Below are 25576 nucleotides of genomic sequence, written 5' to 3' on the forward strand. Positions count from 1 at the left end.
CAAAAACACTGATAGGGAGTTCTCTATAATAAGGGTGAAGGTGAAGGCTGTACGCTTTTGAGCCCTTTTTTTTATTTTTTTGTGTTAAATATTTGGTTTCTGTTTAATTGCACATGCTGAAAAATAAAGGAACTGTACATAGTGGCTCTTTTAATTGTAAAATGATAGTTTTCATATTTTCTATTATTGTGCTTTGGTTTGTTAAATCATGATTTCCAAAAACATCTGGCCTTTCCTACACTTTCACTCTGTTCCCCTGACCGCTTCCTATGTGGACATTACAATCGTCACCATCGTCACAAATAAAAGTCAACAAAGCCAGCCTGGACGTTGACCCAGTGCAATTAGATCAGACAGCAGTGACATCAGCTAAGGCAACAGACGTCTGTTCGTGGGCCGTCCAGCTGTGACTACTGAGTCAAATTCAGTTTTCATGCTTATCCATCTGAAACTGAAGTCATCTTCTGTGTCTGTCACAATTATTTGCATCAAATGTGCAGCAGTGCATTCGGTTAATGCGTGAGCCACTGGGAGACAGACTGGCCGCGAACGGTGGAGGAATGGAAAGCCATGTCGGATCAGCATCTTCTGTAGATGCTGGATCATTAGAGCAATGACAGACTGTCCAAACCAGAGGCCTAATGGAGCTCTTCGGTCTTCAGCTAAAAAACACTGTGCTAATGGAACACATGACAGAAGTACATGTCTGTCTCTGTAGTACTAAATAAACAGAACTGGCTAACACACTTTCAGGCTAATAGTCCGGCTAGAGAACAAGTATACTCGCTAGCACACACTACCAGTCTAATTAACCTGACAGAGGACTAGTATATGCTGTTATTATACACACTAGCAGGCTAAAAAACCCACCATAGAACTAGTATAAGAAACTAGCCTGATAAGGATGGGTACTTCATGACTAGCAAATTCCAAAAAAAAACAAAAAAAACAAAAAAAAAAATAGTGCACACTAGCAAGCTAATAAACCAGCTGGAGGGCAAGTACATGCTAACAAGCTAATAAATCTGCTTTAGGACTAGTATACTTTATTATTATAGACACTAGCAGGCTAAAACGCCTGATAAGAAACTAGCCCACACTAGCAGGCTAATAAATCTGCTATAGAACTAGTCTACTTCATTGTTATACCCAGTATCAGGCTAATAAACCTACTAGCAGACTAGTATAAGCTGTTGTTGTACCAAACGCCACACACTAGCAAGCTAAAGGCTAATAAACTCAGTTATTCTACACATTAACAGGCTAATTAACACACTGAAGGAGTAAGGCAAATTTTCATTTTAATAAACCTAATAGAAGACTATTATATTCTTGTTATATACATTAGCAGGCTAATAAATCAACCACAGAACTAATATATGCTGTTATTACACACAATAGCAGGCTAATAAGCCTAATAAGGAATACTTAATAGCATACTTAATTAAATGCACCTGCTGGAGGACAAGTACATGCTAGCAGGCTAATAAATCCGCTATAGGACTAGTCTACTTCATTGTTATACCCAGTATTAGGCTAATAAACCCACTAGCAGACTAGCAAGCTAAAGGCTAACAAACTCAAACTAACAAAAAAAGTTATTCTACACATTAGCAGGCTAATTAAAACTCTACAGGAGTAAGGAACACTTTCAGTCTAATAAACGGCATTGAAGACTAGTATTCTTATACACAATAGCAAGCTACTAAACCCATCATATAATTAGTTTTTTTTTCTGTTGCTATAGACTGACTAGCAGGCTAGTTAAGACACTAAAGAGCTACTGCACACTTCCAGTCAAATAAACCTGACAGAGGACTAGTATATTCTGTTATTATTCATATTATAAGGCTAATAAGCTCGATAATTAATTAGCCTACACTAGAAAGCTAATAAATCCGCTATAGGATTTGCTACTGTGCTAATAACTGTTAAACCCATTATCAGCCCAATTAACTTAATAGCAGACTAGTATACTCTGTTATTACAAACAATAGCAAGCTAAAAAGCCTGCTAGAGAACTAGCGCCCACTAGCATAATCAAATTTTATACTTGTTAGCAGGAAAATAAACCCACTAGAAAAAAATCTCTAGCCAGCTATTACACAAGCTAACTATACAACTACACAACTACTATACAACTACAACTACAACTGCTATTCCATTATTACTGTATATTCTATATACAGTAAGATTTCCTAAAATATTAAACCAATTCAACTGTCAGATGAACAATTTGAAACAGTAAGTTTAGGAACCTACTCCTTTAGCTATGATAAATGATGACCTGACAACCTTTAAAACCCATTTCCCTAAGCAACACATAGTTTAAGACACTTCCCTTTGTTATCTGGAAATGCCTGGAGCCAAATGTTTGTAGCGTAGTCTCTGACACGCTGGGGTTTAGTGTAGACCTCAGTGTCTCTGACCAGTTTACTCCACTGACTGCTACAGTGGAAGTCAGTCAGACAAGCTTAAACACACGAACAGAGATCAAAATTGTAGAGTTTCCAGGCAAATGATGAGCCACATACGGAGGAATCGCTTGCAGTGAGGCCATTTCATAACGCTAGGTTACGTTCCTCAAATGTTCTTTGGAAGAAAACAGAGGAATCTGTGTAAAATTCCCTCGTTCGGCGCACAGGAAGCGAGCTGGGCTGGAATGTGTAACTGCCGAAGAGTGATGCAACTCTACAGCATCTGGCTCCAGCAGCGGCACAAATTCTCCCTTTTTCCTCCCAACAGGGTTTAATGACCGTACAGAACATACAACATCGCTCTCTTACTCACTCTCTCGCTCGCTCTCTCTCGCGCTCCCTCCCTCCGTCTGTAGCCTGCATTAGCATGGGGCTGTAAATCTGACCTCACATTGGTATCAATGCGGTTCTTTGGTAAAAGATTCACTGAATCAAGGACAATTTACAGTAGTGTGCAAATGTTTTGGCACCCATGTTAAATTGTTTATTTTGACAATGTTCATACACTATAGTGACGATAGTACTGGAACACCTGTTCATTCATTGTTTTTCCCAGGAAGGATTTTTTACTAGATTTTGCAATGATGAAAGCATAACTATTATCAGGATGTGGGATCATCACCACACCTCATCCCTGAAGCATTTGAATTAATTAATTCATTGTTGGCTACACACATTTGGACATTTTGGGTCCATTTCCCTAACAGGGAAAACGCCAAGTCGTAGACTATACTTTCTATACTTTCCTTATATTGGAAAAATCTCTATTTAAGTTACTGTGCAGTCCAAGAACAGGCTTAATCCTAGTCTGAGGAACTGCATCACAATACACACACATGAATACAGAGCAACTTTCAAATATAAATCATTTTCTGCCTTGGCCCAGACCAAGGGAACCCACCTACAAATTACAACACCCGCTAGAGGGCTAGTATACACAGTTATTATACACACTAGCAGGCTGACAAACCCACTAGAGGGCTGGCATACAGTGTTTTTACTTGTTGTTAAACCATCACATGCCAGCTGTAACACATACACTATCTGGCTAACTATCTGGTCCGCTAGTATATCCACTAGTTACTGCTAATGTTACCTACTGAATAGTCGAATATAGATTTGCTTACTTTTAGACCAAGTTAGTGAGCCTAGAAACACTTCTTATATATATATGTATTTTAAAAAATCCACAATGGAATGAATAAGTTGAAAGAGACTCCCCTCAAGACTTCTTTCCTAATAGTTTTAAAAACGAGCACAGAACAAGAATAAATGTGCCCTATTAAGTGCGGAGTGTTGCTCATTAGTACAAGCATAAGCTTCCATTAACGTGTGGATTCTGACTGGCTGTTACTGAGGTAATCTGGGAAAAACACTGAAGAAAAAGAGAGATGAGCACTGGCACCATTACCGTAAATGAGAATGCTATGGCACATATTCCAATGTAATTTCAAAGAATTAAAAAGACAGAAATTGTATACGACATGTGCAAATAAATGTTGTATTTAGGATTACAATAGAATATTTGATTACACATTCACATTTAAAACAACATCAAGTCATTTTTACTAGGGGTGCCAAAACATGTGCCCATAGCTGTACTGTGTGTTTGTTATAGTAGGTGATGAAGGTGGGGTTTAGGAACGTTCTGGTGGGACACGAAGTAGGTAAAGCTCCTATAAATCAATCAATCAATCAATCAATCAATCAAAAATCTGATTAATGCAGGTGATTTTTACGATCTTCGGATTGACACACAGCAGGAAATTTCTACACCCCTTTGTCCTGCTCTCTGACTTTCCCACCATCGGGTTCTGGAACGGGCAGGAGAGAGCGTTTTGTCAGCCGTAGTCATGGGTTACCACTTGTGCTCCACTATGTCTGAATCGTCAGAGGGGGCCGGGGTCAGATTACACTCTAAGCTCAGGAATTTTCCCCCCTCCTCTCACACTCACATACACATGCACACACATACACATACACACACACACACACACACGCATACACACACTCTCAGGAGAAAGCTCTTACTTCCACGGAGTTCTGCTCAGCACTGGGTGAAAGCTGAGCCAGAGAAACGCTCCTCAGGGCAGTTCTAGAGTAACACTTCTACATAATACACCACAAATCCCAGTGAATCACTCACACACACACACACTCTTTCAACATGTCAAAGGATGTTCTCATGCGGCCAGCCTAACGTCATTACTTATGAGGAGAGACCTAAATAGTCCAAAAAACGTCCAAACATGAACAGGAAATGAGTAGCGGGGAAAAATTCCACTGGAAGGCCGAAACGGAGGTGAAATAAAAGCTTTAGTCAACGGTTCCCGGGACATTTTCTCACCTTCAGCTACATCCCCCTAGGGTAGAATGACTTCAATACAGTGTCAAAGAACTGAGAATCATAACGTATGGCAACGTTGGTTGCCAATGACATTATTCTGAAAACAGAAGTGCTCCATAATACTATATGGTTTATATGATCCCCACACTCATTTTGAGACTGTAATACACTACAGGAATCATAGTGGGAGCTATATTATGCTATATAATGTTCATATGATCCACATGGTCACACTGTACTGACTGGAAAGACTGTAATACACTTCAAGAAGTAGAGGGGGAGCTCTATAATGCTTTATAATGTTATTATGCTTCACTCACTTATTCTGAGAGACTGTAATACACTTCAAGAAGTAAAGAGGGGAGCTCTATAATGCTTTATAATGTTCTTGTGCTCGACATGCTCATTCTGACAGACTATAATACACTTCAAGAAGTATAGGGGGAGCTCTATAATGCTTTATAATGTTCTTATGCTTTACACACTCATTCTGACAGACTGTAATACACTACAAGAAGTATGGGGGGAGCACTATAATGCTTTATAAATGTTCTTATGCTTCACACACTCCTTCTGACAGACTGTAATACACTTCAAGAAATACAGGGGGAACTCTACAATGCTTTACAAATGTTCATATGATTCACATGCTCATTCTGGGAGACTGTTATACACTACAGGAATCATAGTGGGAGCTCTATATTGCTTTCTAATGTTCTTATGCTTCACATGCTCATTGTGACAAACTGTAATACACTTTAAGAAGTATAGGAGGAGCTCTATAATGCTTTATAATGTTCTTGTGCTCGACATGCTCATTCTGACAGACTATAATACACTTAAAAAAGTATAGGGGGAGCTCTATAATTCTTTATAATGTTATTATGCTTCACATGCTCATTCTCAAAGACTGTAATACACTTCAAAAAGTATAGGGGGTTCTCTATAATGCTTTATAAAATTTCACATGATTCACATGGTTATTTTGGCAGACTGTATTACACTACAGGAAGCCTACATGTAGCTCTATAATGCTCTATATCGTTCACATGATCCATATGTTCCACATACATTATTTTCCTTTAAACAGTCATTCTGACAAAGTGTAATGCACTACAGGAAGCATACAGGCCACTTTATAATGCTCTGTAATGTTTATATGAGCCATACACAGACGTTTACACACTACAGAAAGCATAGGAGTACCCTTAAGTGCTGTATAATACACGCTTATATGAATTTTATAAATGACTGTAACACACCAGCAAATTATTAAAGAGATCAACAAATCTACTAGTTCATCAGAAATGTTCCGAGATGGTCATGTGTAGTTTACAGTAAAGCTACGCTCCACTGCATTTTGTACATGCTACTGCTAAGTGCTAGAGGCCAGGGTCTGCTATAAACACTGCTTAGACTGCATTAACCCATCCATCACATCCCTGATACACCACAAGTCTAAAAGGAATGTGTGCAGATGTTTGCTACCTAGTTGTATACGCAGAAGGCATGCAAATCTTTTCGCCTGGCATGATTGATACCCAGTCTCTAAACTTCTGTGAACGGTTTAGAAACTGCAAGAAAAGCCTGCGAAGGATCTCCAACACAGCTGGCTCGAGTTTAGCGGCTTAAACACTCATCACTTTTAGTTAACAAGAAGTCTTTACACAACATTTTCTTATTCCGTAGCATTAAAAACAGGCTGTTACTGTGCCTTAAAACTTTCTTGCATGCTTTTATATTTTCACTTGGGTCTTAACTGCCCCTATAAACCCTCCAAGCATGCATCCATCCTTTTTCTTTGAATCAGTTGAAAGTTGATTTTGGTGTCAGGAATCGTAAGCTGTGATGCCACAATAAGGAAACCTGCACTGAACCACCCCTGGCACCACCCCTTTCTGTCAACTCCCATCAGATCCCAACCCGCAAGATCAGTTGAAGAGCCACCATTTCAGTCATTTTGGTAGCAAACTTTAGACAGTGCAGAGCAGGATTCGCCGGCAGACTTCGTCTGACAGAGGGATCTGTATCTGCTGTCCTTGGAAAGTCAGCAGATAAGGGAGATGTAAATACTTTCAAATAATGAGTTTTCTGCTTCTATCGCAGATGAATATGAACTAGCTTTTTATGTTTTGCCATTTAGCCCATCTAACACTAATGTGTGGTAAACTCTCAGCATATACAGCAACAGACACTTTAAATGACTCCTTCTCAAAGTGACTAAAAGTGGCAAGAATAGAGCTGGTGAGCTTTTTATTATGTGAGAGTGATGTGCAATGAACTTCATTGCCATTTTTTAAATAGCCCATAGACCTGTTCTAACTTAGACCAACATCCCCTTTAAAACGGATATATGGAAAACCTATACATTTCATTTGAAATGTAATGGTTACTTAAACAAATCAGAAACTAAAAATGAATGTGCATATTAGCATATGGTGTGAACAAATTGTTTTTTCAGTCATCTTTTATCTAAGCTTGATAACTGGCTTCCTCAAAAATGCGGTTGAACCTTTTTCGATGACATCACCTTGCACAAGAAGGCGAGGCTAGGCAAACATTTTTTCAAGATAAAAGTTCATTCAAAGTAAATTTTGTGAGAAAAAGCATACAGTGGAAGATTTTTTTGCATATAGTGTGAACTTACAGTCTGAATAATTTCATTTTGGGTTTTGTTACTTAAGTTTTGTTTCAGTACTAGTCTTTAGTGTATTTCTTGTATGCAGACTGCAGAGCTGAATAGCAATCAATCTGCTCTGGATCGGAAAGATAAAGAAGTGCTTCACGTGAGCACATTCCGTAAATAAATCATACTGCATAAGCCCGGTATGAATTATAGATGGCAGCCCCACATCAGGCCACTAAATCGCAGTGTTGAGTCTTCATGCCCAAACAGTCGTCAGGCAGGAGAGGAACGGCCGACGTTGATGAGTTCTGTATTTAGGTTGGGGCTGACGGGCGCTGGCCCGGGATTTCAAGTGATTTCGGAAGTGTGGCTCGGGCCGTGTAAACAGACTGTGTGGCCTGTAAACTCGGCCTTTTCCTGTTATCTGCTGCGAGTCGGACATTTGGACGCGAGGCTGCATGCCTCGTGCCTCATTTTCGGTTTGAAACACGGTGCGATCAACAAACCGGGGGGGTGGGGGAATTAAACATGCTGTAGAGTCATCACTCATCTGTGACTTGATAAACACACACACACACACAATTAATAGCCTCAGACACACGTCTACAGCCAAGCTGTGAGCGCACACTTTAACACACACACACACACACACACACGCGCACACAGTAATACTAACACTGTCAGTTTGGCTAAAGGCATGTACAATAAACCAATAAACAGACAGACACTGTATATCGTAATAATAAAAACATGCTTGCTATCTTCATTATGTTTTAAAGAGCCCATATCCTACATTAATCCACTTGTTTGAAACCATAAACTGCTCTCTCTCTGAGGTCACAAGATCAAATTTACATATTTCCATCCATTTAGGTCACCACAGTTTAGCTCCACCCACTTATAACTGCTGTTCTCAAAGGTGTATCCTACATTTCTCTTGTATTTAATTTTTCCCACTGAAAAAATTTTAAATAATAAATAGCTGTACTGTTCTGTACTGTACTGCATTTTTTTCATACCAACCTCTGTCCACCCTTAAGAACTTCTATTACACATGCCAGGCTAAAGCACTACTTACTCCTTCATAATATAAATAAATACATATGTGCTGCATTTATTTGTGACGTCACAAAAACTGTGACTTTAAACAAACCTAGCATTTATATCTGAAGAAAGTGGAGTTAGCTGTAAAACAGCAAAACACTTAAGAATGTTTGCATACTGCACGCACAACTACATTTGTTTTAAAATAATGAAAAAATTTGTGTATATATAGGCTTTTTTAAAAATGTACATCCCTAAATAGTTCTTGGCTTGGACATATTTGAAATATTAAAGAGCTTCTACATGAGGTAAAGAATCAAACCCTGTTAAACACTTTCCTAGAACTCTATGTTCCAACACAGAACAGTTTAAGAACCTATACACTGACTATAAGATGGGCATAATGACTATTACTAATAGTAAAATGGAAAACATAAAATAAAGCTAAAAGATAACATATTTGTTTGTGTCAAGAAAGTTTGATCAGGATAAACTTCCAATCAGAACAGAGCACATACAGTATGCGTCAGTCTTAAAGATACAAAAATAACACAAAAAATGTGTATAGTAATGAGTGTGTAGTAATGATTTAATGAAACACAAAAAGACAAAAGTGCTAATTAACAGTAGTAAAATTAAAGTATTATACAGCTTATGTGCAGTACAGCCATATTGGATTCTGAACTCACTTACCAAGCAGGACATTTTTCGACAAATGTAATGCAATAGATTTCTGATTTGAGATGGATTTTCTGGTTTAGGACCTCACAAAAAAAAGTAAATTAAATGTAAATAATTAAATGAATAAAAAGTGTAGAACATTGGCCCTTTAACACAAAGATAGGAAACACTGGAAAAAAAACACTAGTGCTAGGAAGTTAATCATTTTAACTCAATTAATTGAAGCACTATTTTAGATAGAACTATAGAACCTGTTGGCATTTCAGTAGACTGACTTGCATTTCTGTCAAATAGACAATAAATGTAGGAAAAACATTAGTTTGCATAATCAGGAGCTCTTGAAGCCATTTTAAACACACCGACTAGGGCTGTACCATATTGTATCGTATGCGATAATATCGATTACATTTTTGAATATTGTGAAATATGGTGCCATATCACCCACCCCTAATTAACACATCAGGATATTACTTTTTGCTGCTTTTAGCAAAAGAAAAAAATCACACTGTTCTCATTTCCAATTATATATCTACTATAGACATATTACACCTGTTCAGTATAATTTATTTTTTACTTCAGTCCTGAATATATGGAGATATTTGGAATACCATGAAATAGTGATATTATTTTAGGGCCATATCACCCATCCCTAACACCTACAAATATATATTTATTTCAATACAATACAAAAACATTTAAATTGTTATGTGATCTACACTTACTTGAAAATCACTTATTATATATGGGAAATATCAATATTATATTTGTTAAAATATCTCTTAAATGCTAGACATATTCTATTTTTGCTGTTCTAATTACTTTAACAATTGAAGTAAAAATGTATCTTCTGTATCTATCTGTATATATAATCATTACAAACTGAAAAAACTGCAGCAGCCCAGCTGGCCACAGAAAAGCCCGTACAACATGGTATTTGTTACGAGCTCATTTGAAACCCCGGCCTGAGGGATTCATTTAGGATTCCAGGGGAAGTTTAGTAAAAACACAACTGGACCCGTGCCACTCCCCATTGAATTCAGAGTCATGACTCTCAGCCTCAGTGCATTCACCCAGTCACAGGCCTTCATTCAGCCTGATCCCATCAGCAGCAGAGACAAATCTGCACATCCAGCTACATCCAGCTCGTCACTCTGCCCCAACCCCGGACGTTTATGCTAAACTCCAAGCTAAGGGCAACAATGATTAAGGGAACTGAATGTACAGAGCTGTGTCTGCAGCTCAGAGGCCTTCTGGGTAATGAATCTCAAACCAAAAGACACTCCGGGTTAGTGCAAGCTGTGCCTGTAAAGGTTCACTGACTCTGTATTCTTTAATCTGAGGTCTACAGTGATAAGCATAATTAAGCATAATTAAGCATAATTTTAGCATAATTAAACATTTATGATTATGGGAGCAACGTCATCTAGAGCTGTTTGGTGTGAAACGCCTTATTCCAGAGAAACTTACTCAGTTAGAATTATTCACAGCAATGGTGATGAATGAAATCAGTGGTCTGAACATCTAACCACTAAAAGCTCCTTCACAGAAAGCTATTACACCACATGCCTATTAATACACTGTCTGATGTCTGACACACACTTTTACCACAGTTTTGGGAATATTCTGCAAAATATGTGAATGTGAAGGGATACATGCTGATTATATTTCAGGATGTTGAACAGTTTAAATAGTCCCAAAAGAAATTTAATTTTCCAGATTTCTACCATCATTCATTCTCATTTCATATAAAGCTAAGTAGACAGGTGTAGGTTCACTGGGGGTTTAAATAGCAAAGACATTGGATTCATTTGTGCCTAGTGCCATTTACCACTGTTAATAAATTAGATATGGTAAGTACCACAATTTCACTAAATAACCCATTCTGAGCAACGTTTATGCTCTTTTTATGCTATACTATGCTGTTTTTCCAGGTAAAAACATACAAGCTATAAGAGACAAGGAAAGCAAAGTTAGCGGAGGTAAGTTAGCTTTAGCATATGTTTGTTTGCCAAAAGACTGTCTGCCTTTCTCTGTGTAAACTTCAAGTCATATTTGATCTACTGTGGCTTTATTTTAGCATACATCAAAGAGAATGCTGCGATCACAAACATACAGAACGTCTCTGTGCATGCCTTTATTGTAAATGAGTTCTGGACACATTGATGCTTGATGTTTTTACATTGCAAATATTGCTCACGCAAGTTACCAGATTGAAGCATCTGCAATGCCCAGTACGCTAGTGGTGGTGGCAGTAAATTACCCAGCTATGGTTAGCAACCTTACTGCAGCTCAGTGATTACCTGTTCAGCAAAAAATAGAAAGATTGCCCATTTCCATGGCTGTAGCAAAATGTTTGCATGCTGTTGATTATACCTGGCAACCCTGAGTGTGGAAATGGGACTCTGGGAAATAAATTAAAAAAATATAAAACCATTCGCTAGTGTTTTAACTCATGTCATTTAATAACTGTTGATACATTCCCATCATGTTGAGTTAAAACAGAATATTTAATCCTTAATGGTCCTTTAAATGTTATAATCTATCTTAACATTAGCTTCATGTTTTTGTTATTACTCCCTTATATTTTTTGGATGCATAGAACAGTCAGGAAGACTGGGTTGGGTGGGCATCATCACAGATCTATATCCATTTTCTATACCGTTACTTTTAAATTAATAATTGTAACATGACATTTTAAAAAATTCTGGGAGCAAAATACATGTAGTGGAACAATAGACAGTAGATATAAATATAATATAAATGTAGAGAGTATGCACATAACACAAAGTGTAAACAGAATGCCAAGCTAATACAGTAAATATAGGTTGATGCACAAGCATAGTAGATAAATATAACAATATGCAGAACGAAAGATAATGTGTATAAAACCTATAGACACACACAAAGATGAAGAGAAGACCTGTCAAACTGTCATAGACAGCATGGTTTGACTGTTCTTTAGGCTTGCATTACGAGCAGTGTTACATGGAAGTGGATGCCTTATAAAACAAGAAAATGATCCAAAGCACATCTCAAAATCCACAAAGAACAACATTAAGATGCACAAGCTAAAGGATTTCTCTTTTTTTACCAGGTTTTTCCCACCCTACTATTTTAATTAGTGGCCAATGTGCCCCTTTAAAAAGCGCGAGGAGAAAAGAAAGCTAAACAGAAAGGAACCAGTGTGAGAGCAGCCACAAACAAACCTCCATCCACCATTCTCACTTCAGATGGGAAAACCGATGTAATTCAGGCCTGGCTGAGTAAGAAAAATCTCTGTATTGCTCCTGGGAATGCCTTTCCCACGACTCCCCTTATCATTAGGAACTAAAATCCATACCCGCTCTGACCTCAAACAAAACCCCATAACAGTTACAATCACAAATCTTTCTTCCCTTTCTTTCTTCCCCTATCTATCTCTGTACTGCTCTTCAGAATATCAGCAATTCGTTCCACAATGTTCTGCACACTGTAAATAAAGTCCAGTATGACAAATGCTGTACAAAAATGACCTCAGTGTTAACATTGGGTAACACGGAGGAAGAAGCCCATCCAGAAGGGAATCTTCCTCTCCCCGTTGTATTCTATTCAGTTCAAATGAAGGACCAAATCTAATCTCAACACATCTACTGATTGACTGTGGTGTAATTTATTGCGACATTTCATCTGGATCACTGAGTTCCTGGGATTTATCCTCCTGGAAAACGTTTGGAGGTTTAAGGTTTTGTTATTAGAGAACGTATTGTACTGTATTTACAGTGGACTGATCTCCAGAAGGAACACAGTTAAAGATGAGAAGTTGGGCAACATTTTAGAGTGGAAAACATAAAATGTTCAGTATCAGTATCTATTCTTTTTTTTTTTTTTTTTTTTTTTGAATAAAACAAATTTTATGATATATTATCCAGCCTTAGCTTTCAGACAACTTTTACCATTGCCAATGAACCTTATGAACTTGTTAGGGATGTGGTTTGTTTACAATTATCAATAGAAAAAGGCAGGTGATGGAAATCTCTAAGCTTTATTATATACTCCGACTCCTCAACCCTTGTCCCAACAATTAACAGCCACAAACTCCTCTAAGCAGCTACCAGACACCTTAAATATTACAATAACTGATGCTTAACCTTATAAAAAGGAAAACTATAAAATAAAATAATATAGTAAAAAAAGTTTTCAGATAGTCTGTGCTGTAACAAATGTGAAAATTAAGATTCTGGTACACAAAGAAAACGGTCACACCAAGAACTGCACATATGACAGCCAGAAATATAAACCACATCTCTTGTTTTGACTGCAAAATATCTTAGCAGGAAGATTATTCACATTCTGAAAGGATGGTGCACTATTCTACTGTGCAGCGACACCTTCACAAATATGGCCTTATTATCAGCAGAACATTTCCTGCATCCTCACCACAAAACTAGCACCAGAATTATGGCTGCAACGATTAGTCGATATAATCGACAATGTTGATTATAAATATTTGTAGACTACAAATGTTTGTTGTAGACTAATCGTCAAATAGTAGCACTACACTAATTTCTGGGGACAAAAACACAACATTAAATGGGTAACACTCAACTCTGTGCCTGGTTCTCCAAAAGTGTTCAATTACAACAGATTTTACATTTTCCCACTAAACATTATCCCCGTTCCACATTCAAAGGACAATGTTTTGGACATTTGAAGGGCATTTAAATCCACATTCAGCTGTTTCTATCATTTTGAACCAATAGTAAAAGTTAGAAACACAAGCAGTACCCACAGCAACACTGTGGGCATGTAGCATGTGGAATATGGAATATTTTACTGTTAGAAGAGAAGAAAGGATTAAATTTAATATCAGCTAATTCTGAAAGTGATCATCACACCATCTGTAAAAAAGATGAAGGTGAAAAGAGAATGGGCTTCAACAGCAAGATAATAATCCTAAACACATGTCAAAGTCCATATTGGACCATCTCTAGAGACTTTAACTTAAGGTTGATTTAAATATTCAATAATGAAATCATAGTCATACATAGGTGGACCTTTAAAAAAGCTGAATAGCAAGACCACCAAAGAACCTCCGAAAATTAGAAGAATTTTAACCAGAAGAATGGGTAAAAAAAAAAAATCAGCAAACAAGAACTGAAAGACTGTTAGCTGCTAAAAAGTATTTCTAAAGTGTGATATTCACCAAAGAGGGTGTTTTTACACTTTTTAGTTTACATCACACTTTGGTTTGTTTTTACACTTGGTGCGATTAGTTTGGGCAGGTGTGAATTTGAGCTGGTCAAAATGAATATTTTATTGCATTGTGGTGAATTTGATATTTTGATAAACTACACGCATCTCTAAGTATAGTGTAGATGTCATTTGTGCTTAGACAACAAACTGAGCAAGTGCACATTTCATTCCATAAAGTGTAATTAGTGCTGTTTAACTAGATGGTTTGCAGCTCATTTTGAACAAAAATAACTATTATGATATTACTTAATTCATGGTATTTTAAAGAATATTATGATACAAGTGCGTGTAGCCTGCTTGTGAAAAAAATTAGGATGAATATCGGATTTTGTAAAACGATATTTGTATCATATCGCCATATCCTCTAGTGTGAATACAGGGGGAAAAAAACAACCTAAATACCACTAAATCTAGTCCCAAATGAATGCTTCAAGTTTAAAAACTCATTAACTGATTCAGACCAGAGCAAATAAAAGATACGACTATACAGGGTGCCCGATCTTTCTTAGTATCAATACATAAAAAAAAAACGATTCATTTTAACATCATGCCATTTAAAAAATATGTTTACTCAATAAGCTTTTCACACTAACAGACATTTTGACAAAGAGTGAATATTGTTAGTCTTTTGCAAGGTTTGGGCACCAAAAAAAAAATAGGAAAGGATTTCAATTCCCCCAGCATGTAAAACAGTTTAGAAATGTTCACAAGTGGGAATACTGTTTTGTTCTGGTTTTGAATGAAATAAATCAATAAATCCAATTTTTGGAGTGTTCTAAACAGCAGTAAATGAGTTTCTACCATTGCTGGAAGCTGTTACTATGATTACTTAGTTAACCACTACTGATTACAGGCCTAATCTATAACAATCATTAGCCAGAATTAGGCCTTATTTTAGAAACCTTTCTGGAGATGAGCCTGTATAAGTTTTACAGCTGATCTACACTAAACTAATAAACATTTGTATAAATGAAATGTTGATTGCTAATGCTGGGTTTCAATTTCTATCGTTATAACACTTTTATAGCTAATTAAGCTGGTCAGCTGTTCATCGCTGCGACCTGGGACTATTTAGTCTGATGTGTGAAACATGATGTTGAGGTTTATGGATGTCCCACAACACGGGCTTTATTCAACACACACTTTGTATATGGGTGTGATATTTGCCTGTAGCAAATATGTCTTGTGTGTTAGGTCTAATAAATTTTTAATGTAAGATATCTGTTAGCTTCTGTCTTATAGCATGCAACAGTTCAGCTATATATATATATATATATATATATTAGAGGTGTGCCAAAAAATCGATTCACATAAGAATCTTGATTCTCATTTACTACGATTCAGAATCGATTTAAAATGTCCCAAAATCGATTCTGAGGGGCGGGTTTTAGACTGATTTTGGGCTGGGTATTTTTGTTGGACCTGGCAACCCTGGGGATAGGGCTTGTCCCTTCAAACGGAGATCTTCCAGACACACACAGAGCGTAGGTGTTTGAGAATCACCGGTAAGATGGCAGAACAAGCACTATATTACATTAGATTAACGTGTAGTTTTAATGTTTTATGGCAGAATGCTTCATAACAAGCATAAAAAAGATCGCTAGTAGTTAGTTTCAGTAACTGTTAGCTAGCTAACTAGCTAACTTTCCAGTTCCACCTTAAATAACGCTACAGGTGGCAGCGGGCTGCAGCATTTAAGGCGGAACGGAAAAATAACAATAAGCTAATCAGAGCTAATTTCAGCTCCTCATCACAGAGGAATTAAGGAATGGACAATATGAATTAATTTCTCCACCTCCTGCCCCCTTTCTGAAGAAATACAACGACCTTAAAGTTAACTAGTTAATCAGCAGCTGCTCCTGAACTTTAGCGCTTCACTGCTATCATCACATCAGCCCAGCAGCGTCACCTACACACCACCGCTAGTAGCCTGGTAATAAAGCAGTGTTATTTATTATTTATTTATTGTTCATTAACGTCATTGTGATATCCCAGTGATTTCTCTGTCACTGAGGACCCACATTCCTGCACATTTTATTGTTTTTGTAACACATTACTTGCTCCAGGACCAGTGTATATTATGGAGGGTTTTTTTTTTCAATAAGATTCATAAGCCAGAAGCAGAAATTTTTATAATTCAAATCGTTTTGAATCAAAAATCGATTTTGAATCGAATCGTGGCCCCCAAAATCGGAATCGAATCGAATCGTGAGATAGTAAACGATTCCCACCCCTAATATATATATATATATATATATATATATATATATATATATATATATATATATATATATATATATATATATATATATATATATACACATATACATATACATAAACATAATAAAAATATATAATGAAGTAAGTCAAATAAGAGACACCAACAGCCAGAAACAAATTCCTTGTGCGTCAACACACTCAGCCTATAAATCTTATTCTGACATAGACAACCATATATACACACATATATGTGCATAGAGTATGTGTACATTGCAAAAAAACAAGATACAACCCATTTAACTTACACAATAAACTGATGCAAAGGTGACCAACATGTGGTTGGTGTGGTACAGTGCATAACACCACTACCTGCTAGTGAGCTACTTACTACATCATGTGGGAGACTGGGGTTCAATTCCTGGTCTGGGTGTCTATAGCCCTATCGAGACGGGATTAGTTTCTCATGAGGTCTCATGACTGAGAAAGCAAAAAAAAAACTCACTGGTACTCTTGTTTTTTCAATTGCAGTCTGGATGCAAGAGTTTTATCACTGAGTAGAAGTGTAAAATATTTTTCACAGATGTCCCCCTGAGAAACTAATCCCATCCAGGTAGGGCGTATGCTGCGCTTCACCAATCAGAGTGCCTTGGGCAAGACTCTACATTGGTCCAACTCTGTAATAGGAATAACCTTGTAAATCACTTTAAAAGTGTAAAAGTGTTAGCTAAATGCCATACATGTACATGTGACCTATGTCCCTATACCCCAAATATATGGGGTCTTTGCATTGAAAGAGGGTGAAGATGCTATTTAAAAATAACGGAGTGACTCTTTGCACACATGTACAAGCAGCGTAATTTAACCCCTTAATTTATAACTTAATGACTCAGACCTTCTTATCTGCTGGTAAAATATAGCAAACTACCTACGTAGAGCCCGGGAATAATGCATTATGCACTAAGCAATGCCAAGACTTGTTTCCTCTGTGATTAAAGATTAAATCGTATGGATAAAAAAGTACTTAGATTTTTTTTCGTCATTTATTCAAACAAACCTAATATTTAGGTTATGTGAGTAAGAGAGAGATTGTAGTTGCTACATTGTGAAAATGAGATGCAGTTTTAAGTTTGTAAATTGCCAATATTGTCATCATCAGAAAAAAAACTTGTATCTCTATTTTTGTTGTATTATATTTTCACATCATTTGAACCTGGCTTGTCCTTTATATTGTGTCAAAATGTCAAAAATGATGAATGGGTAAAACAACATAATAAAACCTGGAACAAACGCTTTTTATATCGACTTCTCCTGATTATTTTTAGTATATACAGCTCTGGAAAAAATAAGAGACCACTTTAGTTTCTGAATCAGTTTCTCTGATTTTGCTACTCAAAAATATTGGCATTTAGAGCATGTGTTTGCAGAAAATGAGAAATGGTCAAATTAACTAACAAAGGGGCAGTGATTTCAATAATAATAACAATAACAAATAATGCAAAGAAAACAAGTTAATATCATAACTCTTTAAACTTTAAGAAATTAATATTTGGTGGAATAACACTGTTTTTTTTTAATCACAGTTTTCATGCACCTTGGCTTGTTCTCCTCCACCAGTCTTACACACTGCTTTTGGATAACTTTATGCCATTTCAACTAGTTCAGCTTGGTTTGATGGCTTGTCATCATCCTCTTTCTCTTGATTATATTCCAGAGGTTTTTTAATTTGGTAAAATCGCAGAAACTCGTAATTTTAAGTGGTTTTCCTATTTTACAGAGCTGTAGTACACGCTGTTACTTAGAACTGGGTGTAATTAGCACACACTGCTACATACACCTGAGTGTGGTATGGCTTTTATGCTGAAATAAAATGTCATTAATTCCAGAATATTTCCATACATACTAAACTCTCACACACAAACACATGTACACAAACACAGGGTTAAGCTTAACTGAGTGGGTCATCTTCCCCTCTAAATGTAATGAAAGTGTTATGAACAAGGCCTTGCACTATCAGGGCACCAGGAAAGGAAGTGGTGGTTAGTGTGGCTTCAGTGGTGTCGACGAGAAGTGAATTTCTCACACAACATTTTCTTTGTACAGAGAAAACGGGTCCAGGTTGTGTCCTTATGATTCAATTCAAGTACAGGCTAGGTTAGCCAACCTAACTAAGCCATATCTTTACACCCAGCTCACGTCTGTCTGTCTGTCCAAACACAAAACGCCATATCTGCCTCAGAACATGAAGCAGGAGACATGATAGCCAGCAGTGTGAAACACACACATTATCTGTAACCCAGCTAGGTTAACTAACATATCAAATAGGTGGCTGAAGAAGAAGAAGGCGTATTAACGCACATTAGGCCTTTTTTATTTAAGAAAAGGGATGTTGGTGTTTTTGTTCTCCAGCTCAGATATCGTTTGTATGCGTTTTTAAAGATGCCTGACATAATAAAATATGATACACGACAAGAGAACGGTGTTAAAATAGCCCGCTCGCTATTTATTTGCACTCATCGTTTTCCAGCGCCTTGTTCGAATTTTCCATTCCACCTTAAATGGTGCAGCAGTTACGTTCTGGTGCCTCAGTTGCCCGCTCGTAACAGAATGGAACTGCTGCACCATTTAAGGTGGAACGGAAAATTCGAAAAAAATTAGCTAACTTAAAGCTCGTATCTTAAAGCAGCACACTGCATCTGCTAATCAGTGTTTTACAGAAGTCACATTACATCATCATACGAGGTGCAGCTCGATTCTTATGGTGAAATAGAGGAGAAATAAAGGAAAAAAGGGGGGATTTGAGCACAAAACGAGCATCACTTACCCTCTCTAGCTTTCAGGAGTACCGTGTTTGCAACGATATTCTCCAGCTCCATTAAAAATCCACTCCGATATTTGCCTTTGGGAAGGCGCAAAAAAGGGGCAAAAAAGTCGACAAGAGCTCCTCGCTCCTCCCAGCCCTCCTTTATCCTGCTATTTTCCCGTTTCACATAAAACAGGGCGATTTAAAGGCCGTGCATTTTACATTTACACGTTTACACCTGCGATCACGCTCTGTCCGTGTAGTTCGCCGCACAAAACGCGTAGGGGTGGCATTGCCCAAATGCAAAAAAAGAAAAAAATATAATAATAAATAATTAAAATAATACTAAAAGTCCCATTAAAACGGGGGAGAAATGTGCTGTAGGTTTTGTTGTGCGTGGAAGAGGAAGCAACAAGGATGAGCTTTACATCCTCTCCTGGTGATGAGGAGGGTGATGATGATGATGATGATGATGCATGCCAGGGAGGAAGAAAAAAAGAGGAGGATGATGATGATGAAGAAGAAGAAGGAGGAAAATAGCTAGAAAGCTAGCTCCGGCCCCCGCGGTGGATCCCAGCCTGGCTGACCGGCCTCGGAACGCTGCCCCCCGGCTGCAGGCGTGCTCCCTCTCCCGGCGGTGCCTCACCAACGCGCGGCTCACTCGCTCCGCTTCTCACATGCAGCATTCCCCGCGGCTCCCCGAGCGAATAATAAAGTGGCACACACCAGTCCGAACATACGAATGAAAGCTGCCAGCCGTCGGTGTGTGTGTAAGTGAGTGTGAATGTGTGTGTGTGTGTGTGTGTGTGTGTGTGTGGGCCTACAGCGGGGTTAGGGCATGTGGAGCGGTTGCCATGTTCTCCGCATTCAGTCCCGCTATGGGGAGGAGGGAATAATAATAATAATAAAAAGCGAAGCGCAGAACTGCACCCCCTGCTGGTTACCTTTAACAACTTCAACTGTTCCGCCATAGGGACATTTTGTATCACGTTTTAATGTCGATATAAGCTCGTGTTTTTGCCATGCCGTCGTTTAACAACATTGGACGCGCTTAAGCTACGATAACAGTACGATACCAAGACGTTTTACAATGCCGTTTTAACGGGACAGATTGAAATGTAAAAAACTACAAACCCCAGCGTACATGTCGTTGCGGATTGGTGGGATGGGCGTGCATGACGCCATCACGAGACAGAATTTGTAGTTCGATTTAACTGAACGGCCTGTTAACCCGTTCAGACCTAAATTGGCTCCAGTGGTGGAAAGAAATGTAAGAATGCTATTTCTGTCTGTAATGCACAGAAAAGAAGACTCTAAAATTTTACTATGAAATTTATACAGCAAATAAATCCAGTGAACTAAAATATTTAATCAGTTTATTTTTTATTTCCATTGCATTGTAGGCCTTTGTTAATATTTTGTTTCATATTGACCTTGTATGTAATAAACCACTCCTAAACAGTAAAAAAAAAGTTTAAAAAAATAAAAAATAGCGTAATTAAAGAAAAACTTAACTGTTACTTTGCCTCAATGGCTCTAGTTTTACATTTTTTTTCCAGTGCAGTGGGCGGGGCCAAGTTACTGTTTCATTGGTTTATAAACTTGTTCATTGGCTGGTTCATGGTCTATTCTAATGAACAACAGCTCTCAAATAGTTGTGTGTGCAACAAAACATTTAGAAATAAAGAAAATACATGATGTCTGTTGTAATGGATGCAGGGCCTGAAATGGTTAAGAAATGTTGAGTACTACAACACTGAATTAATAAACACCACAATAGAAAGTAATTGTTTAAAACAGTTGCTTTTAATATTTTAAATAGAAACGTAAAATATATTTAATTGTAGCCAAATAATTTATTGTAGCCAAATAAAATAAACAGAGCAATTTGTTATATTAAAATTGAGAGATTATAATGTAAGAATGTGTTTAGCTATGTGTCAATTTAAATTTGGACTATTGACACAGTCAAGCTGCCAAGTAGTGTTAATTTATATTTAGCATCACTGTTTCCTTTACTGGCACAGGCTGCATCTTGTTTTTTCTTGTTTGTAGCAGCCTGGTAGCATTTATTTTGTTTTTAAATTCACAGTATATATTTTTTGCACCACTAGTAGCTTTGCTATTAGTTTGCCACGTTCTCCCCTTCACTGTTCTAAATGTTGCACCTTACTATTAGGTCTGATACAGCTTTTTATTTTAATAGCTTTAGCATTACTTATTTTAAAAGAAAATCTCTCAGACTTTGGGACCCCAAAACCTGCATGCCCTCTGTAAAATTAAAACACCATGTGCTACAAAAATCACACACACAACTCTTCAGGTAGAAAGTTGCTGCTTTCACTGCCATAACACAGTATTTCATTTTACTGAACACCACAAGTAGATGCTGGTGGTAGCACTTCCAGAGAACATTTTAAGACCGTGTTGTTTATCACTATGTATCCTTAACAGTCCCAAAGTCTGTTTTGGTTTTGTTTAGGTGTATCTGCATAATGTATTTGTGATGGGGCATTTAAAGCCAGTAAACTAGTTTGATACGATTTCATTCACCACCACTGTGAACAAGATTAAGTTTGGTACATTTCTCTAAAACATAACTTGTTTTCAGTATTTGGCGACACCATAAGGCAAATGAGGGAATTACACAGACACTGCAAGCTAGCAAGTAACGCTGGAGAAGTACTTGAAAAGTCACAACATAAGTGTGGAATTGAATGCTTCTCTTAAAATATTCTCAACCCAACATCATACAATTATAGAAAAGGTTAGTTTTATATATTTTGTTTTCATGTAAACTGGCTCCCCTTAAGGTAAGTAAAGAACTGGAAAGGTGGTTAATAAAATGCAATCAGGCAAGAACAGACTGCATTTCACAAATCATTTGTCGCACAAAGGAAACCACTCAATATTATTCAGTACAAAATAGGTTTAATAGAACAAAAATATCTTCAGTGCTGTTTAGCGTGATTTAACATAGCATACCAACATAAACGCCACCATAACATCACCTCAACGACACAAACACTGAGTTTAAGGTTCCATTATTCTTCTCTACAAAGTTCAAAATAAAAGCCAGCAGGCCAAGTGCTTCCGTTTGGTCCATCTTCAGTTTCAATACGGCACCATCGGCCGTAAAGGAAAAGATGGTAATGGTCACGCAGAGCATGACTTACATAAAAACAAAAACGGTCATGATCACAGTCTTCTGTGATGCATTCATTGAAGGTCACGTGTGTAATACTCACTAAAACTGAAAACAAAACAAGCAAAAAAAATTAACCTAAAGGCGTCTCAGAAATCATCCAATGTGTCTGCTTTAGGGATGGACAAGCCTCGCTCCTTTACTGCCTGTAGTTTCCGCTTCTCAGACTCCTGCTTTGCCTGCTGCTCCACCCGCTGCTCCTCCAGAATTTCCTCAATGGAAACTCTCTGAAGGATCTGATCACATTCTTTATCTAGGTCCTACAGAGCAGACAATAAACAAATCCAAACAGGAGAGTGTAGGTTAAATTCCAATAAAACATGCTTCTTAAATTCCCCTCATTCATAACACATCTCAGCTCTCCTCCTTACCCGTCCAATAAAATAGTATTATTCTACATCATGTTTATTGCACCCAGATCATAGTTGTGGGGAAAAAAAAAAAAAAAAAAGTGCGCACAATGCAGCCACACTGATTTGGTCAGTCCACCGTATTAAAAGGTTAAAGGTAAGCTCAACCCCTGGTACCAAAATAATTCCCAAATTTCCCACAGCAGGGTGTTAATATTTAACATTAACAAGTTTCTCTTATTTACCTTTTACATTTTAAATTTCCATTGAGTCCATGACTAGAATTAATCCTTGGCCAGGTATTTGGCCCTTAATGCAGGTACTGTGTTACACACCAAGGTACTATTCACACTATAGCCCTTCATTAGGTTGACTGATATTTCCCCAGCATTCTCTAAAGCCTGTCAATCCTAGCAACAACAAACAAGGCTTATGTTTAATACCATGACTCATTTTGCTTAATCTTATTTTAATGGAAACATTTCCAGAAAGAAAAATAAACAAAAACTGTGTAAACTTACTACTTCTCCAAGTAAGACAACATTTTCTCCTCTGACAACAAAGATCCCTCGGGGTATGTCTCCAAACTTCTTACCAACGTGGATACGTTCCACTGTTTGATGCAAAACTAAATTTGCTGTTAAAGAGAACAGAGATCAAATATTAACAACCTGTTAATGAATAACATACAACTGACAAGGATGGGCAGAACAATACTGATGCAAATAAACTTCAAATACTGACCGTGCTGCTAATGCAGTGAGATCATTTGTTATTCGGTAGTTAGCACCATGGCTTTATATTCTATGCACCCTCAAGCAGTTTTAAAATAGATGTACCATATAATATAGATCAGTGCATCCATGCTAAAGGCAGGTTACCACTTCATTGTGAAAGGGCATCGAATAAAAGTGAAGCATGGAACAACTTAAACGATGTCCAACTACTGCCAAGCACACCTAACGCCTCTTAATCCAACTCTGAGGAACTTTAGTAAGCTCATTTTAATGGGTGTCAGTTCAGTGGGAAACACTGGTGTACATATAAATATATTATACTGATCATACTGAGTGGTTCACTTGGATCTGTTATTTTACTTCACTGAACACTGGATCTACTTACCAAACTGATCTATACTTCTGAGGATCCCAATCAGTGTTCTCCCATCTCTGAGCAGAACAAGGTGCTTTTCTGGAAGAAAAACAAAAACAGATCAGACAGACAGAAAGCTTATTTGCTTAAAAGACATTTATACAGTTTCATGCAACAACAAAACTGGCAAAATAAGTCACACAAAACAGCCTTCCTTGGATTTGTTATGTCATCCTAAGAATTCATAAAGAGCTAGTTCAATGTTCGCCAGCTCCAGCTGTGTTATATTTAACTTTTAGCATTTTAGCAAGTCTATAAAGGTTTAATTTGCAAGTACTTAAGTGGTTGTAGTTGTTAGCGATCTAGCTAGCTATCTAATGGCCCAAACCCTGAAGACCACCTCCAGGTTCATCTTGGGAGGAATGAGGTGTAGAGAAAAAAAATACAATATGTATAAATTGTACACAGTTCGTGGTCAGAAACGCAAGATTAAACACACTTAGATTATCTTTAGCAGTAAGAAAGTTTAAGATAGCTAATTGCTTTAAATTTCCACTCCACCTTAAATAGGGCAGCAGGTACATTACTGTGCTAGCTGGACTCAGAATATAATCACTGCACCATTTAAGGTGGACCGAACAATTCCAATTACAACGCAGCTATTTGGAGTTCCAGCGGCTTTAGGCTGGGTAGTAAAGCCCAGCGGAGCTTTTAACTTACTGTCGATGTCCTCAATGAGGCTGGCGGTGCCTGGCATGTAATTCATCCTGCAGACATGCGGGGAGTTTAAAGCACAAAAAACCTAGAGACAGTGTGATATCAAACCTCCTGGCACCCAAACTAACTACAGCAGCAGCGCTCTTATAGCACAGCTTCCGGGGCACGCTCACCCCTTTAAAGGGCCCACTCGCATTTTATAAAACAAATCTTTTTACAAAAGATATGTTTTATATTCGTTTTTGAGATTTTTTTTGCAGTTTTATTTATATGTAATGTTAATTTAAACGCACCATGCATTTTTTTTTATCATTTATCTATAAGCTTAATAATTATTTTAATTATTATGCTTTTATTTTGTAGTGCTTTCTTCCCACGTATTTATTTATTAGAGATTTTATCTGTTATTTCCTTTGTAACTGTTATTTATTTATTTATTTATGTTCATTTACTATGTTTGTGATCTATTTCTGTTTAATCCTTTAGCTGTATTTTACATTTTGCTTCACTCCAACTGATTTGGAAGCTACCGTCTCAAGAACAAGGTTGTCAAAATACAGTAACTTTAACAATTAAATGTTGAATCAGAGCTTATGACAGAAATTATAGTTACAGATAAAAAATAAACAAACTAATTTTGATTTTACAAAATCATAATCATACATAAAATAAGATATCGTTTACTTTATAATATAGAACTCTCTAAAAAAAAAGAGTATCAATATATTTTGTATTTCAAATTTATAAATACATTTTGTACCCCTGACAAGGCACAGAAACATCTT

At 37.2% G+C, this 25576-nt stretch overlaps 2 protein-coding genes across 3 annotated transcripts in view; both read right to left on the bottom strand.

Annotated features, from left to right (window-relative positions):
• Positions 1–20310, bottom strand: part of grk5l (G protein-coupled receptor kinase 5 like) — an 84845-nt gene extending 64535 nt beyond the window's left edge. For both annotated transcript variants that reach the window (XM_007247104.4, XM_007247105.4), the window contains exon 1: positions 19449–20310. In XM_007247104.4, coding sequence (XP_007247166.2) covers positions 19449–19500 — 52 coding nt within the window. In that variant the 5' untranslated portion in view covers positions 19501–20310. The remainder of the gene's footprint in view (positions 1–19448) is intronic.
• Positions 20311–22338: 2028 nt separating this feature from the next.
• On the bottom strand, positions 22339–24957 carry lsm1 (LSM1, U6 small nuclear RNA associated). Its single transcript, XM_007247114.4, has 4 exons — positions 24795–24957; positions 24105–24173; positions 23504–23619; positions 22339–22892 (listed from the first exon to the last, which is right to left on the bottom strand). Exons 1-4 carry the CDS (start codon positions 24838–24840, stop codon positions 22722–22724), a joined length of 402 nt encoding a protein of 133 aa, XP_007247176.1. The 5' UTR covers positions 24841–24957; the 3' UTR covers positions 22339–22721.
• Positions 24958–25576: the final 619 nt, after the last annotated feature.

The sequence above is a fragment of the Astyanax mexicanus genome, chromosome 12, assembly GCF_023375975.1.
Source record: "Astyanax mexicanus isolate ESR-SI-001 chromosome 12, AstMex3_surface, whole genome shotgun sequence".
NCBI classification, from domain to species: Eukaryota; Metazoa; Chordata; class Actinopteri; order Characiformes; family Acestrorhamphidae; genus Astyanax; species Astyanax mexicanus.